The following is a 17,746-nucleotide window of genomic DNA, read 5'->3' on the forward strand; positions in this document are numbered from 1 at the left end:
GTAAACTTATTAAGAGAAATCAAGAAGCTGAAATGTTTTCATGAGGTGTGAAATAAGTATCTGCTGAACCTAAGTAAACATTTGAGACTTTTTCAGAATAACTTTTAGAAATGTGAGGCAATTGCATTTTACCAGGGCAGATAAGCCACAAAACTCAAAACACACTGTATTCATGAGGGGATATTTGCATTTCCAAGCCACAAATTTTGGAGTTTTCTGCCAGTGTTTTGTGTATTACCATGACAAAGCATTCCTGAGTGAAAGAACTGCCAGGTCACCGTAACCCCAGAGCTTTAAACACTTGGATTAAAGGTGCCAGGGGACCCCGTGCTTGAATAACTGCTTGAGCCCCTCCTAAAGTAACATATGATTAGCTACAGCTGCAATCGCAACACCTGGTTTCTCCTTCATAGAGACTGCAGACCATGACAAGTCCCGAAACAGAGATACAGAGTAATCCTGCCCCCCCCTCCTTCTGTCAGGACCATCAGGGGTTGAAAATCAATTGCCCCTGACCTCCTTCACACGGCTCCACAAAAAAATAAACAGAGTTTGCCTGAAGACTTGTCACCAGAAAGGCTTCAGGAGGTCAGATGAGGTGGTGTAGAGACCAGAAACGTCAGCATGTGGTCGTGGTGAATTTTCACCCCCCAGACCAGGGATCGGCTTGGTAAGATTTAAAAAAGGAGATTAACTTGTGTTAGAACTGATCATTTCACAAGTTAACACCAAACATGCTGACATGAAAGTTAGTTTGAGCTAAATCTGGCTTTTAAAATGCATGTAAACATGTTAGTCTGACTGAAATTTTCCACATAAATCTCCTGCATGTACACGCTCAACTGGACTCAAATGGGCTTAGGTGCTCTGCATATGCTCCAAAGTTAAATCTTTTTGTATATTTTTGTAAAAACAGTACAGCATTAAAAAAGAAATTCCCAATAACAGCTGTGATTGAAATTAATCTGCCCACTGAGACTGTGTCAACTCACTTAAAGCATTTCCAGACTGTTCTAATAAAGTCCTGATTTTATAACCACAGCCTCATCTGACAAAAATCACCATTCAAGTAACTTAAAGACAACGTTTGTGCAGTGCATCCAGCTGTACTTACGCACCATGATCTCCCGCAGAGGCAGCTAGAAGCAGCAGAATATCTTGGATGTTTACTCACACAGACCACAGCGTAGGGCCGTCCGGCAGACTTTGCTGTTTGAAAGGAGGATTCTTTCAATCATACCCTCTTTACAGGATACGAGAGATGCCATTGAAGCTTTGAATAGAACTTTTTTCAAGCACTTGGGTTGAATATACACATGCATTCATTCGGGATTCTCTCCAACACCAGACAAACATCATCCTAAAGGTTATATAGGGATGTAAATGAATCACATAGTTTTCATTTATGGATAAGGCTTATTCCTTGCAAAGTTTGCACAGAAACGGTTCGCACGTCGGGTGGCAACGCAACGAACCTGTTCAATCACTTGAAGAGGAAGCATCCCAAACAGTATGCTGAGAGCCAAACAGCGAGGGGCCCGGCGGCACCGGCACCGCAGATGGAGGCAGCAGCTAGCTAAGACCAAAACAGACATTAACACCGGTATTTGACAAAGGCACTCCTATGACAAGTCAAGCAAGCGATAGAAAGAGGTAACAGAAGCAGTTACCTTTTATCTTGAAAAGTATTGGTACCGTTCAAGACGGTAGAAAAGGAGGGGTTCGAACGCCTGCTTCAAGTATTTGACCCGCGGTACGAGCTGCCCAGCCGAAAATACTTCTGCAACACTGTCTGTTTTTCACTTTTCAATTTAAGATCGTGATAAAATCGAAATTGTGATTTTATTTTTAAAAAATCGTGATATGATATTTTTGCCATATCGCCCACCCCTACACTAGAGTATTTGACAAACTTTTTTGCTCATGTTGAAGAGGCCTCAAAGACACCATCAAAAACCCACAAAAATGTCAAGTTACTGTAAAGCAACGCAGCGGGGTGCATGGCGGGAAACCAAAATCATAAACTGCGATGTCTCAACCGCCCCAAGCACTAAAGGGCAGTTTTAGGCTTTTAATTTTAAGCTTATATTGGTAAAGTTTCTGTATTCACACATGCATTTAAATAGTAGTTGAGCATGTAAATGTACTGAAGGTGTCCTCTCATTTTGAAAAGCTTGAAACTGGAAACAGCTTTTTTTTTTTTTTTAACAGATTTTTTTCTACTGGTGCAAAATCAGCCTATTGATGTGTCAGCGGTTCATAAAAGGCACCTGGAGTAATTTACTGCAACCAGGAAATATGGTCATATTCTCCATGCACAATACTGCGCTCTGACATACATAACATATGTCAAACTGAACTGGTAGGAACGGGACAACTTCAACCTCCCTGATTTGGAAATCCAGAGTTCATTCCCACTTCATACCAGGGGAAAGCTTCTCTTTACGCACGTTAAAAGAGCATCAGATAATGTATAAGTCCCACGGTTGTCTGAAGAGATGAAAGCTTTACATACAGCAAGAGATGGAGAAAAAAACAAGATCAAGAATCTAGAGTCAGCCAATGTGTGAGAAACATGATATGCATTCATCAAACCAGTGCTTTTCTTTGGATATGCTAATGAGAACTACTGTATCTACTGGAAAGTGGAGAGGTTAGAACAATTATTCAGTCTTTACAGAGAGCTGTTTCATGAGCAGATACCCCATTTTTTTCTTCCACTCGTGCAGACCTACAGTTCCAGTCAGAAGTTTACGTACACTCATAATTTTGATCAGAATGACAATGCAACATGTACCTATAAGTTAAACACTGAACGATCCAGAGAAAAAAGTTTTGATCTAGTTTGGTTGGTACAGGTCTAAAATGTCAGCTGATAGTTTAAGTCTGCCACATCTTAACTTCCTGTTAGTGATCATGATTGACTGCAGCTTCTCTGTGCCAAAAAAACAAACAAAAAAAGGCTTTGTTTGCAGGCAATGGTTGGATTGACCAACACACAAAACAATGGGAGGCTCAGAACAGATCTTAGAAAGAGGATCATAGATCTACATAAGACAGGAAGTTCTCTCTGAGCCATGTCTAAACAGCTGCAGATTCTAAGATCATCAGTTCAAAAGGTGATACACAAACACAAGTTCCTGGAGCTGGAGCCACTTTCCTAAGGTCTGAAAGAAGACATAATCTGTCATCCTCACCTGACATGGCATGTGTTCGATGATATGTAACAACCTATGAATCACAAAGGCACACGTCTGCCATGACCTGGAAACTCCTGGAACACGGTCACATGCATAGTCGATTCAAGCAGTTAGAGTTCAACCCGGCTGATTAAGTTGACCATCCATCCTTTGTCCCAGTATGCATGTACAGGAGGGGAACTGAGTTATTCACTGAATTATGTCCGACATGGAAGAGGAGGAACTCTTCCTGTTATTCATATAATGCCACCATGGAAAACAGAATAACTAAAAACAAACAGCTGTGAGGTATCTATAGTCATGCAACATTATACTTTGCACGAATACATCCAACTGGGTTTGTGCTTCCTCATTTTTGCCTTGTGTGCTGAGCACCGAAATACCACAAAGACAGAGGGTGATATATACTGTTGAGGGCGTTAAAAATCACACCTCAGCATGACAGCTAGCTTTCTCTGCAGACCTGTTGAAACCCTGTCATCCTGAGGCAAATCTTGCCTTTTAAATGATCTAGACAAAGAGCTTTTATCAGCTAAGGTTCACCTGTGCTCATCTGTCAATGTCTATTAATACCCTCAGCTGCCTCAGCAGAATATATTCTCTCAAATACAGTTAAACATGGAATGTTTGACTCCTTTAAGATCTCATTAAACTACAGCAAAACTTATCACTGTCAGAACTACGTAGCATGGGGACAGGCAGGCAACTTGAGGCTTTGTCTTGTCACATATAGTCTTCTAAAGAGAACTCTGCATCCGTGCAGCTTCACTTTCTGCATGCAATTAAGGCCTCCAATGAGAAAAGAATCATAATTGTCACACACCCCTCTCTGTGTCTGATGGGAAACCAGCAGCAGCTTGAAGGTTCAAATAAAGAGCAGCCTCTTCAAACTCTGTTCACACAAAAGTAGAGATCCCTCAGGGTGTCATGGCAGGAAGGCAAGTCAAGGCTCCAAGCCTCTGGAATATAGATAATTGGCTAGAGATGAATAAACTACCCCCATAGTGCGAGTGGGAATGTACTGCAATCTCGAACAATGTGGTGGTTGTTTGAAGTTATGGTTAATCACACACAGACTAAACTGTTTTCTAAACTGTTGCTTGTTTGAATTCATTTTAATTATTATTATTTCTTTCTATTTATATTGTTTTACATATTTTTAATGCTTTTTCTGCTCAAAAAATAAATAAAAGCCCACTACATAAATGATTCCTCCAAGTCTTTAATGTTTAACAATGATGTACAGCTGATGTGGGGACAGCTTGGTCAGAACGGTCTCATTTCAAAATATAAAAGTAAAAATAATTCAGGTGTTACTTTCCAAGCACTCTTTCCCAGTTGGAGAAGCTAAAAACAAACCAGGCAGCCAGCTCTCACTTTGTCTTTTTTACTGGACCCCTGATGTTAAACAACAAAGCAGGATGTAGTCTTTGACAAGTGGAAAACATTCAGGACAGCTGTCAATCTTCCCAGGAGTGGATGTCCCAGCAAGTTCACCCCAAGGTGAAAAAGCCCAGAGCTACATCTCAGACTCTACAGGCCTCAGTTAGCATGTTAAAGGTTAAAGGTCATGACCGCACAATTAGAAAAAGACTGAACCAGTATGGCTTGTTTGGAAGGGTTGCAGTAGAAAGCCTCTTCTCTCTAAAAAGAACATGGCAGCACAGCTTAGGTTTGCAAAGCTGCATCTGAACAAAGCTCAAGACTTCTGGAACAATGTCCTTTGGACAGACCAGACCAAAGTGGAGATGTTTGGTCATAATGCACAGCAGCACGTTTGGAGGAAACCAAACACAGCATATCAGCACAAACACCTCATACCAGCTGTCAAGCACGATGGTGGAGGGCTGATGATCTGGGCTGGTTCTGCAGCCACAGGACCTGGGCACCTTGCAGTCATTGAGTCCACCATGAACTCCTCTGGATACCAAAGTATTCTAGAGTCAAATGTGAGGCCATCAAAATTCCTCCACAACCATGTGAGACTGATGACGTCGCACAGAAAACCATCACTTCAACTTATCACTGCTAAAGGTGCTTCTACAAGCTGTTGGATCATGGGGTTCACTTAGTTTCTCACACACTGCGCCTGTATTTTGTATCAGTCTTTGTTTCATGAGAACAGTGTTATATGTCATATATTGTTGTTTATTTGATGTTGTATTTACTTCATTTAAAAGTTTGGTAAAGATAAGATAATTTCTTTAATGTCCTGATTCGTAAAATCTTAGAACTGAAAGAGGATTCACTTTCTTTTCTTTTAACTGATTTAAGCAATCACCTGTTTGAACAACTGACAAGACTGAAAAATAAAATCATCTGAAACAAATTAGCGATAAAATCATTGTCAGATCAGCAGATTAATGCAGACGGCGTGTGTCACCGACTCCTACTTTACCAGTGAGGAACACTGATTTATAGAGACATGAGAGACCCACTTAGGAAGTTTAAGATGCTGACTACTTTAAACTGACAGTTTCATTTTAAACTAGCCCAAAAGTCTGTTGATGGTTGATGTATTCAGAACGTATTCAACTTACCACGTATCACATGCAGCATGGCTGCAGTCTCCCTCACACAAATCTTCACATATAATTCACATTTTTTTGACAATCCTTCTAGTTGCCAGCAAGTTATGTTCCTATATATTTTCTTTTCTACTGGAACCCACACACACATGCAGATGTCTCTTACCTAAAAGGCCTCCCAGCAGGCACAATGATGTGGACGTTTGGATCATTTTGCTTGGTTGTAGTCCTCAATGCTTTAAACACAGCACAGTGTGGATAAACTAAAACACAAGCAACGTTGAAGCCTGAAACTCTTCAGCGAGTGTGTTCAGTTGGACACACACGAGTCACCCGGCTTTAGGTCTTCATTGCTCTGCTGAGCCTCTCTCAGAGAGACAGACGGGTCACTGCTTTTCAGCTCGTCGCTTTCTGCTGTTGACCGCCTGAAAATGAAAGAGAAAGAAACAGTCAAGAAAACCCCAGAGAAGACAGACAGAGAATAACCGTAACCCTGATGTCTCAACATGTTTTCTCAATATGTTTCACATATTCTGTTGTGCTCGAAAGCCACTTAGGATGGAACACATTTTTGTCGAAATTGTGGCTTCTAAAGGCAAACAAATGTTTTCTCAAGAGGTCAAACATAAATAAAATGTTTAAACATGTGGCTTTGATTAGAGGGTTTTCACATGCGACTTTCAGCAGTTGACAGCAGATAAGGATAGTTTAAGTGACGACCAGTAAATTAGGTTAAGATGATTAGTATTATGATGCCCCTCCTAATTGTAAAAAAGCCAGGTTTTATAGAACTGACGAGAGCTCCAAAACATGCTCCACTAAAGTAATATACTTTCAGTTGACTGTTTATCAGATCCCTTATTAGCTTTATTACTCCCTGAAGTAGCCAAATTCTCACAGTGATCATCTGATATAATTGTCCCTACAAAGAACCAACAAACTGCATTAAAATGAGCGCTCAGTTTGAGTTAAATGTACCATCCTTTGACTGGAAAAAACAAACTAATCCAGAGCAAAATTAAATGGTTGGTGTATTTTGTGAAAAGAAGAATGCACCCGGGTGCTCAGCAACACAAAAAGGAACGTCCAAAGATGACAACAGCAGTGGATGATTGTGGAAAAAAATAGTCCTCCAGAACATCCAGTGTGACAAATCCAAAGTGCAGAACGCTCTCCATTAGGAGAAGACTTTAAGAGCAAATAGTTAGGTCCTTAAACCTTGAACACAAAGGTTCAATACAAAAAAATACATATTTTTAAAGAATTGTAAAGCTTAATTAGACTCTCCCAAAGCATATGTTAAAAAGCAAGACTGGGTCTTGAGCAGCATTCTTCAGGGAGATAAAACCAAGATGCCGTACCAGAATGAAGCTAAATGCATGGAGTGGGTCTGGAGGGGCCCCTGATCCACAGCAAACATCACCTGCAAAACACATGAGGCAGATGGCATGGACTCCAATGGATCCTTTGTGTTTATTGATGCTGGGATAGAAGACAGAAGCAGCTGAGTGAAGATTCAGATTCAGCCAAATGCTGCAAAACTGTTTGGGCGGTGCTTCAGAGTTCTGATGGACAATGAGCTGCAACACATAGTGAACCTAACCTAGGAGTTGTGAAGGTAGAGGAATAATCTATTGTGGCCAAGTAAATCACTTGATTTTAAACCTTTTTCAACTGCATTTCACACAATAAAACTAAGGCAGAAAGACCCAGGACATGTTATTTTTAATTATGCTAACCAGCCGATTTATCTTTGAGACAGTCAGCACCTTAAGCTCATACTCATTATGAAGTATAAATACAGTCTGAATATGTTTTGGTTAACAGTTCAAATAATAGGAATTGTGTCAGTGTTCAAATATTTCTGAACCTAACTATATGTAGGTGCGAAACTGCTTCTCCATTTGTCCTTACGAGTCAAAAAGAGATTGATTACAGAGAGACTTTAAAACAGACTTCCAGCAGGGGAAATGGGTTAATTCTGGCATACTTCAGAAGGGGAAGCAAGAGGAAAGTTCCCACAATATAAGATTGAACGTAAATAGAAGCACACTCCAAAAAGATTGCATAGAATGAAACTGATGATGAATAATTTATGCTGGAAGTATAAACAGAGCTTGGACCTTTCCAAAAATGTATGTGAGAGTTTGCATTAGTGAAAACAAGTTCTGTAGGTCCAATCAGTCCAGAGTTCGGTTGATTATAGGAACAAGGATTATTAAAAAAGTGACATAATGAATAGGACAACCCACTAGAATCTTCTTTCAACTTATATGAAAATCATCAACTATGGAGAACTTGTCTGAATTTTGAACCTCATCTCACAGAAATATATTAAATGAGAACAACCTCATTAACAAGTTACACATGGTGCACATAATGTGCACTACAGAAACTATTCCAATAAAGAAAAGTTAATGTGTTGCTGTCAAAATGTGAATTAACATGTTGTGGTGGACATATGAATGTCCTTGCTAAATGGAGAAGGTACAATGGCCTGAAATTCCACTTTGAGGGGAAGGAATTCCAACACTTCAATCCCAAACACCCTGGTTTTATTCTTAAATGGAATCATTGTTCTATTTCCAGTTTTTTTGGTGTATTCTTAAGTTACTGTTACTTTTATTTTCAGTCTCTGTTAAGGCCGAAAACTAGCAAATAAAGAGTATATCAAATATACTTGGTCTTGTGTATGAAAACATATATATATATATACATATATATATATGGTCTGACAAGGAAATGTAAAATTAGCATGACTTCTTTATACATTACAATCAAGCCACAGCTGTGAGGGCAGGTTGATTGAATGACAGCAGTGTTTATTCAGTTGATGCAGACTGAGTTAAAGAAAGAGTTCAGCACAGTGGTCATAACAAATGAGGGGGTACACACGTCTGCACAGAGTCACATACCCTTTAACAATAAAATTCTAAAAAGCTCACAAGATAGTGAAGTCTACAACCATGCTAGCATCTTTGTGAGGTTAGCCAGCTTCAGTACGGTAGTGTGTTGAGCTAAATGCTAACATTAGCATTCTTACTATTCACAAGACAAAGCTAATTTCACTAATGGTGAAGCTTAGCTTGAATACAAGTTATACCATCTTTAGTATGACTAAATACATAGTGTTATGAAGCAGCAGCTTGTTAAACTCGACTAAAGACATTGTATTTATGAGCGAGACAAGTTCATTCTTTAGCAAATAAAATTACCTAGCAGAATTTCATGAAAATTGGTGGAGTTGGAGCTTTTGCAAAGGAAGAACACAACAAATGGGGGAGTAGATTTGCAATTTTCAGCTCTGGCCAATGTGGCGGATGCTGTCAATGAGTAGCTACTCTTGTTACAACATGTCTTGAAGGGGCCACAAATATCTAAAGAGAATTTCCTGGCAATAAGTCCGATAGCTCCTTAGCTTTGACCAAATGTGAACTGACTGACTGGTCAACAATGCTATCCTTAAAGCCAAGATAGCAAACAAAGAACAGCAGTTATTGAGCATCGATAAACAAAGGCTACTAACAACCAATATTTAATGAATAGCAACAAAGAAACATAACATCTTTATGACACAAAAATCAGACTCAGTACAGTTTTTATGAGCTACGGAGATGGACACAACAATTTATGTTTTCCCCTTAATTGAACAAACATATTTAAAGTTAAAGATATCATAAAGGTTTAGCAAAAAAAATTAAGAGCCCTTTTTATGACCTGGGTTAGTTTGACTAAAAAAGAAAATCACCTCCAACTAAAAAATGTCCTGACAGCTCTGATTAAGCAGAAGATTAAAGCAAGAGAAGAGCTGCTTTGTAACAAACAAATAAATAAACCTGGAATCTGTCTGACAGCTGGCCTGTTAGATGGTTAAGAAAGCTGTGGCCCATTTTGCAAACAGATGCAGTTACAACCTCTCACACATTAGCAATACATGCTAAGATAAATCTTATTAGCTATATTGAGTTAAAAAGGCAAGATGGGGAGTAAAAAAACAACATATTTTAACTGTTTGAATACCAAAAACAAAGATAAATCATTAGAATTTATGCAAAAAATCACTTCTAATTCTGAAGCAGCAGGACGCTGGTAAAGACATGTTCCTTAATTGATCATGTTAATGATCTTCTTTAAATAATTTGAATACTTGCCGTGGAGGTTTTCATTGCCTATTAACTGTCATAGAGACATGTCACACTTTCACATTATCACACATTTACAGTATTAAACTATTATTATTCTGTTACTAATCATTACTTACTCCTCTATGACTTAAGATATTGATTACAATAGTATCTCTTAATGCAATGAAAACAGGCCGATACTCAACACCCTGAGGTCAAGTCTACATAGCTCCTATAACAGCCCGCCCAGAGTGCAGACATTTAGAGGGTAGCAAGGCTTAGAAGAATGGTTTGACCTTGGGGAGCAGGCCTTGCAACAGTAGCATTGCACTCAGCACAGTGACATGCGTTGGGAAACCTCGCAATGAAACGAGGGGAGAGCAAAGGAAGGTAGACAGCTGGGGCAAGGAGACCAGCAACAGTCTGCCACACATCACTGATGACAAGCCAGGCAGGAGACTATCATCACTTAAGTCTGGTATCACATCAAAATACTTTTTTTAATTAAACATCTACATAACATTTGCATGATATCCCCTGCAGTTGGCCTATCAATACCTTGGTGTCACACATTTGCAGATACTGCAACAGCCTTTACTGAGCCAAACATCTTTATGTCACATTTCTTTTCTCATGTGTCTATGCATGAAATCTGCATGGTATCTTTTAATTTATCTATCATTTTAATTATTTCATTTGTTTCTCTTTATATTCTTTTATATATTTTTAATGCTTCTTCGACTCCCCGCTGCAATACTTTTATGTAAAGCACTTTGAATTGTTTTGTACATGAAATGTGCTGTACAAATAAATTTGACTTGACTTGACTTGACTTGTTGGGAATTCATTACAGCATCTATCTCCAACAATCTCTCCACATGCAGTATGAAGAACTGTGGGTATTCAACCCGCACTGAATATTGATCTGTTTCAAGTTATTTGGATCTGGAGAGGATGTGGGCCTCATCACTGTGCACATCCCACAGCATAAGAAGCAGTTTTTTAACCTGAATCAAACCTCTGTGAAGAAAATACAACACACACTGCAGTGGAGATAAAAATGGACTTTAACCTCTGGGAACATCTGGGATGTCATACCTGCCTTTCAACCTTGTGCATTTATTATTTATTTTTGTCATCTTTGCCAAGTCAGACATGATTCACAAAGTTGTTTCTATTCCCACCTTCATTGAAAAAGGCAAAAATGTTTCTCCAGTTTTAGTTTTTATTTTTCCACATCTTGTGTGTGTGTGTTGTGTCTTTAGATCTCGTGTTGCAAAGCTTTACTGAGAGAGGCAGCATCCATTTTCAATCATTCCAAAGAGACACCACCCTGGCCCGTTTCTCAGGTAGCCAATCATGCACACAGAAATCAGCACCTTGGTTATCAAGAAAATGGAGAAAAAACTATTCTGGTCACATTTATCTATTATCCGCTGTACTGGTATTATATGACAGAAAAGGAAAAAAGACTGCAAATTATTTGAATAAATTAGCCATATGGACTGATTTAAAAAGCAGTTTATTCAAGCAACTGGCAAATTGTTTCAGTAATAAGAGGTGATCATGAATTGATCAACATAATCTGACAATAATCTCCCGGCAAGTGACATAACGATGAGGGGGTTCGAGGGTCAGGTCCTTGTTTGGTTTTACAGTCTGATTATTCTGCTAAGGACCAAATGGCACGGCTGACTCGCACAAATTCCAATATGTAAGTAGGTTTATGGAAGTTTAGCCAGTGAAGAGAATCCACCCATCTATTTCTACAAGAAAATGGAGGCTGCTTTATAAAAGTGCATCCAATGTGTCCACATCGTAAATCATTAACCGTTAGGAACAGATAGGTCAGCAAACAGAGAACCAAAATTTACACGAAAAACAAACCAATGATTTAAAATGAAAATAAGCAATAAAATACAGAACGAGTGGAAAGAAGGATCAGAGAAAGGCAGGAAAGCAGTTCATAGATAAAACACACAAAACATACCTCCTCCCGTCCATTTGATCAGATCATGCTGGGAACCCTACGTCTGCTGTTTAAGTCCCATCTGTCTGTAACTGTAGGACTAAACTAAAAATAAAGGTGTCTGCTTTCCTGAGTCCCGTGCCTCCTGTTGTAAATCTGTCCCTGGCTGTAATGAGTTAGTACTGTAATCACATGGAGGATGTTTTAAATTAATTATACTACAATTATCTTCAAAACTAATTTTCCCCTAAAATTCTGACATGTTTGAATCACAGGGGATGAAAGGCCACTCAACTCCAGATCTATTCCAAAGATACGAAGAAAATAAATTCCTTTGATTTCATCTAAGAAAACGGCAAAATAGTTCCACAAGTTTCCACAAACATCGTTTCCATATTCAGCTGAAACACTGTCAGGATCAATTAAGGCCTCGACTTTGAGGTTTTTCAATAAGAAAATGACCACAGCGACTAATCCAGCCTACAAAGGGCATTTCACTGGTAACAAGCAGACATCAAACTGTCCCAAGATGTCTTGAAATGAAGCAGCTCTCAGAGGGAGGGTAAATGAAAGCTTTGACCCGTTGATGGCGCTGGAATAAAAGCAATCAGGATGTGTTTCGTGACAATTAAGTTTGCAGTTATTTAAATACTTAGGTTTGGACCATAAATCTACCCTAGTATGGCTTCGAAGCCATAGTAGTAACAAGCTCATATAAGGTGGAAATGGTGGAGTTTTCAGGGTCTCCAACCGGCCCATCATCCGCTGAAATATTACAAAACTGCTTAATTACAGTCGCAGCATCACCTTCAGTGGAAACTGACACGTAGTGGCATCACTTTCAAAGATAATGTGTCTGCCACTGTTCTTTTTTTTTAATTGACTTTACATGAAATTTAAAAGTCCAGAGTTCACACACGCTACAACAAGCAGGAGGGGAAATACGACTGACGAGCGTTTCCACATCGAAGTTAACATCGTTCGAGTCAAATGTTTAAGTTTAACATATGAAAGCTGCCTTTCGGACCCCTGAGTTAGAATAAAACTATAATAACGCTTTACGAACACTTTAGTCACTTCCTACTTGGGTTTAGCTAATAACATAAGGACACAATCACTGTGATGGCTAAAATGATTCACTTTTACAATGCAGCCGTCACCTTTGTGTTTGCTGGTTGCTATGGTCACACATCAACTCAACACATTAGGACAATTTGTCGTCCTCCAAAAGGATGTTTGCACATTCACTGAAAGTACTTATTGCTAATTTTTTGGCCTCCACAATTTGTAGTTTTATGCAGATTGCTGAACCTCTGCCCATCTTTGCTTCTGAGATACTAAAGGTTTCTTTATAACCAGTCATGTTACTGACCGGTTGCCAATTAATCTAGTTAGTTGCAACATGTTCATCCGGCTGTTTCTTTTAAATTCAAGATGAACTATTCTTAGTGAAATAATAAAACGTCTCACTTTCAGAGTTTGATATGTTCTATTGGGATTAAAATATTGGTTTATGAGATTTGCAGACCATGACAATGTTTTCATCTACATTTCCCAGTGTCCCAACATCTTTTAAATCGGGGTTGTTTTCGGAGGAGTTCGACATATCTTCACATCTGTAACAGTGTCCAAAAAGAAAGCCTGTATAAACTAGGCGTCCAAACTTTTTAGAAAGTTGTTTTTGTGATGCAAGATAAATAACAGATGTGTCCCCAATATAAACAACATTTGTCTTCTAAAATTCACAGCATTCATTTCCAGTTAAGCAGCAGAAAAACTGGAGAAAGATGAGCAAGTTGAAAGCAGAGCGCATACATTTCATGCTGTAAGAGAGGTCCTCTATGGGGCTGTGGTTATGGTGGGACTGTTGTACTCAAATACATCCTATTTCTATTATAATGGTGTCTCTAATCTTTGTCCAACCCAGTTAGACAGAATATTAGAAACAACCCATGGTCTTTTGGTCAGAGAATTTCAGAGCAGCAATCCACTGGGTCCTCTCTGCGTGCTGTCAGAAAGGTTTTCAACACAAGGAATGCTTCTGATGTCTTTAGTGGAAAACACTCAGGTTCTAATCGATAGAATCAGAAACAAATGGACTGATCTTACATAATCAGAAGAATATGCTCCATTTCTAGTTGTAAACACCTCAAATGAGCACACTAAATGCATCACAAAAGTCATTCATAGACGACTGAAACAAGCATTAAACATTCCTCTTAATTATGACTCTTACACTGAGGAGCTTCTCACTAATAAACTTTAGTTCCTCTTTTCTTCATCTTCTTTGTTATCCCTCCACCTTTTTCAGTCTTTTGCTAAATTATTCCAGTGCTTCTCAGCTGCATAGCACACCTCAGCGAGCAGCCAGCGGACTATAACTCAGTCTTCCCTGCTGTGTGAATATGCTTTCACTGTGGCAGACGGCCAACATGCTGGTTTCTTTTTGCATAGGTTGTAATTAAAGCATGCTGCTTGTACAGTTCCATTTCCAAATAGTGTGTATAATGTAAATTAAAACCATTTAACCCTAATTGAATTGGAAAAGGTACAAAGACTACAAAGAAAAAAGGCAAACATGCTATTCTTTTAGGTAAACTGCCTTGTTTCAGAAAAGTTGGAATACTAAATGCCAAAAGAAACATCTCACAACTAACGATGTTAACTGTCAATAAATAAGTCACATGAGTGGGTGTGAAAAGAATCAGAGGCTGAGTCTGTCAGAAAGATGTCAGGTTACTCCTCTAACCTAAAAGTTAACAATCTGCTTGTACTCAAGGACAGTGTTGGCAACCAAAGTTGAAAGTTGGTGATCCTAACACCTGTCAGTGAGAACGGTCCATCACTGCATCCCTCTGTGCAGCCATGCAAAAACGGGCCGACGCGAAGTGGAGGAACAGTCCTGAGGTCAGACAAATCCAAATCCATTCAGCTTGTAATCAGCACACAGTCAATAGTCAGCATCTATGCATTAGTGCAAACAACAGGGTTGCATATGAGCATTAAAGACTTGAATGTGATCAGGAAGATTCATCCTGTGGATAAAAGTGAAGTTGGGACACTGTGGTGCACAGAATCTTTCCTTTTTCTTCTCACGTTGCCTTCAACACTAAAGTCTCCTGCTCTGGAAGCTCCAGGTGTGTTTTAGGTGTGACAACAATGAACAATGCCAGCTCCCGTTGCTTGTATGGTTCTGCTTGATTTATCAGACTGAAGTTTGCTGAAGACTTTAAGAGACAAATGCTTCATCCAGTCACTTGTGAAGTAAAAGAATTTGTTTTCTATAAAAGTTTAAAATTAAAACTTGTTTGCTTTCAAAAGTGGTTCTGCGAAACAAACCATCTGGTGTTTCAGACTAAACCTCTAAAGCTTCAACTCGTTAAGCGCAAGAATGAAGAAACTTTAATTTATTATTTATTTAGTTTCTTTTTTTTCTTTGTTTCCTTGGTCCCTGCAGAAATGAACAAATAGAAGTGTAAATACTTTATCTTAGTGATGTTTACCTAAAAGATGACTCGTGATTTAAGGATGTAAAAGAGAGGCAGAGACACTCACACTGAATCCTGGAAGGATCCTGCTGCTGACTGCACAGGGAGAACAAATACTGTGCAAAAGTGTTGATCTGGCTTGCTTTTCTTTATATTTAGCTTCCAAGCAGCCAGACTTTCTTGTAATCTTTTAAAGTGACACCAAACCCTATGGTTGCTTTTTCATTCATTTTGCAGCAACAAGGTGATTCCCAAAGAGCTATTAGCTGAAAACTTGGCATATCTCAGCATGGTGTGCAGTGTGTCCTTAAAACATTTGAGGACACTGGACAAGTGGAGGACAAAAGAAGAAGTGTCAGGCCTAAAAAACTATCTACAGCAGATGAACAGGATCTGAAAGTGATGTCCTTAAGAAAGAGGAAAAAATCCAGCAAAGACCTGACAGGACCTGAGAGATGCATCAGTTGCTCATACCAAATATTGACTTTCAAGCTTAGTAGAGTTGTACAGAATGTATTTGGCTTGTATATCGTATTCAGTTAATGTTTCAACAACTCACTGCACCTATTTCCTGTGTTTCAGGCAAAATGAGAAGTGGATCAATACTTTGCACAGAACTGTACCCAGAGACAGTTGAAGAGAAACAGAAGCATGCAGCAGCAGACATGTGGGCACACAGACAGCAGCAGACAGACTCCATTTAGATGAAACCTATACAATAGATGCTGTCTCTTCTGCTACTGCCCCCCTCCTCACTGACCCTGAACGCCCCCACTCTGAACCTAATCCAGTAGAAATGTGCATATCTTTAACCAGTGTTGTCTTAATAGTGGGTCTGAATGTCCACACATAAAAAAGGCCCAAACCTCAGACTGGTCCTCACAAACATAGAACTACAGAAGCGGGAGACGCGCACAACCACACGCATCAAACGTGTTGCTGGAGGCTGACACGCCGCAGATTTCCTCTGTCCTCTCCCTGCTTCATGTTTGGATGTGTTGGTCCAAAAATGTCTCCTCATTTCACACAACAATCCAACAACAAAGAGGCCTCATTGGCCGCCGGTGGCTGCGAGCCGGGATCAAGCAGCTGCTGAGATCTGTGCTGCTGTCTGCGGCGGTGTGCTACAGACTGAGCGGCCACAGTTCACTGAGGGAGGGCTGTGTCATAAAGCAAACAAAAGGAGAATCAACTGTGCTGGCCGGAGCAGCAGCAATAAGAAAAATCAGATGCGCAAGCTGCGGCTGTCTGCGCGTCACCATGAGAAAGAATATTTACTTTTCAAGAAGAAAATGTTGTGAATCCGCAGCTGGACGCGCATCATGCTGCGGTTAGTTTGCCCTCAGTTGATTTACAATGAATAGATGCATTACCTTTAAACTCATTTTCCCTCTTTGGTTTGCAAGTTCTCCATTGTGGAACTAAAACAAGTTTCTTCTGCTTTTGCTGCAGTGTTGAAACTGCGCCGCGGAGCTGCAACACTGTGAGGTCTCACCTGTTGTTCAAGATAATGTCACAACTTCTGCAAACTTGGCGGTAACGCCGCTGGTTGCAAAACTATGCAGAGTGAGCTCTGGAAACATCACCAGCATACCTGCATTCACACCAAAGGAAGGTCTTATTGAGCAATACCTGCGCAACCGGTGAAAGTGAAAGTATCGCTGGACAACAAACTGCGCACAGGCAGAAAAATCACACCTGTATGAACCATGTGAAAGCTTCAGGTATCAAAATCCAAGTTCACGCGCACACAAATGTTGATAAGACGCAGAGTAGCCCTTTTGACCCTCAGATTAACTTTCACGACTTGGTGCCTTTCCTTAACCTTAACCTCCAAACCCTCACACACAGTTTTAATCCTCAAACAGCCTCTTAGGAGGTTCGTCAGAAACAGCTAAAGCAGTCCTCACCTTTCAGAAAATCTCCTCACGCCCAACGTCCTCACTGAGACAGATCAACAAGTATGCACGTATAGGTACGCACGCACCTTGTGTCCCTTTGCCCCAAGCTCCCGGGATGAGTAGTCTGTCTGCTCAAATGTGGCGGCTGTACTGAGCTTATCCGAGAACCAAAGCTGAGAGATAAGAATCCATTCACCAACCCGCCAGTAAAAGTCACCAAAGGGAATTGATTACAGGTTCCGTCCATCCATGGAGCTGTGGTGTGCTGAGTGAGGGTGCCGCCAAGTGCGCAACACGGTGGCCCGCAGCTTCTTCCAATCAATTTCAAGTCGCACATATAAATATGGCCTGATTTCAAAATAAGAGCCCATACCCCCTCACATACCCCCACACCCCCCTGGGAAACAGAGCACTTCCTCTTTTATCTACATCACATCTACGCAAAAGCTCGGATTGTGTCCTGAGACTAAATGAGTGGGTTGTCCTTCCACTAGACATGATATTAGTCAAATATATTTTTAAATGCATCTATAATG

General features: G+C 39.9%; 1 protein-coding gene across 1 annotated transcript in view; it reads right to left on the minus strand.

Annotated features, from left to right (window-relative positions):
- The window catches only part of il34 (interleukin 34), a 52,043-nt gene extending 34,497 nt beyond the window's left edge, over positions 1-17,546 (minus strand). The window contains exons 1-2 of the mRNA XM_072386666.1: positions 17,220-17,546; positions 5,895-6,153 (exon numbers count right to left, since the gene is read on the minus strand). Of these exons, the coding sequence (XP_072242767.1) occupies positions 5,895-5,940 (46 nt within the window). The 5' untranslated portion in view covers positions 5,941-6,153; positions 17,220-17,546. The remainder of the gene's footprint in view (positions 1-5,894; positions 6,154-17,219) is intronic.
- Positions 17,547-17,746: the final 200 nt, after the last annotated feature.

This window comes from Leuresthes tenuis, unplaced genomic scaffold, assembly GCF_036924035.1.
Source record: "Leuresthes tenuis unplaced genomic scaffold, fLeuTen1.0.hap1 SCAF_5, whole genome shotgun sequence".
NCBI lineage: Eukaryota > Metazoa > Chordata > Actinopteri > Atheriniformes > Atherinopsidae > Leuresthes > Leuresthes tenuis.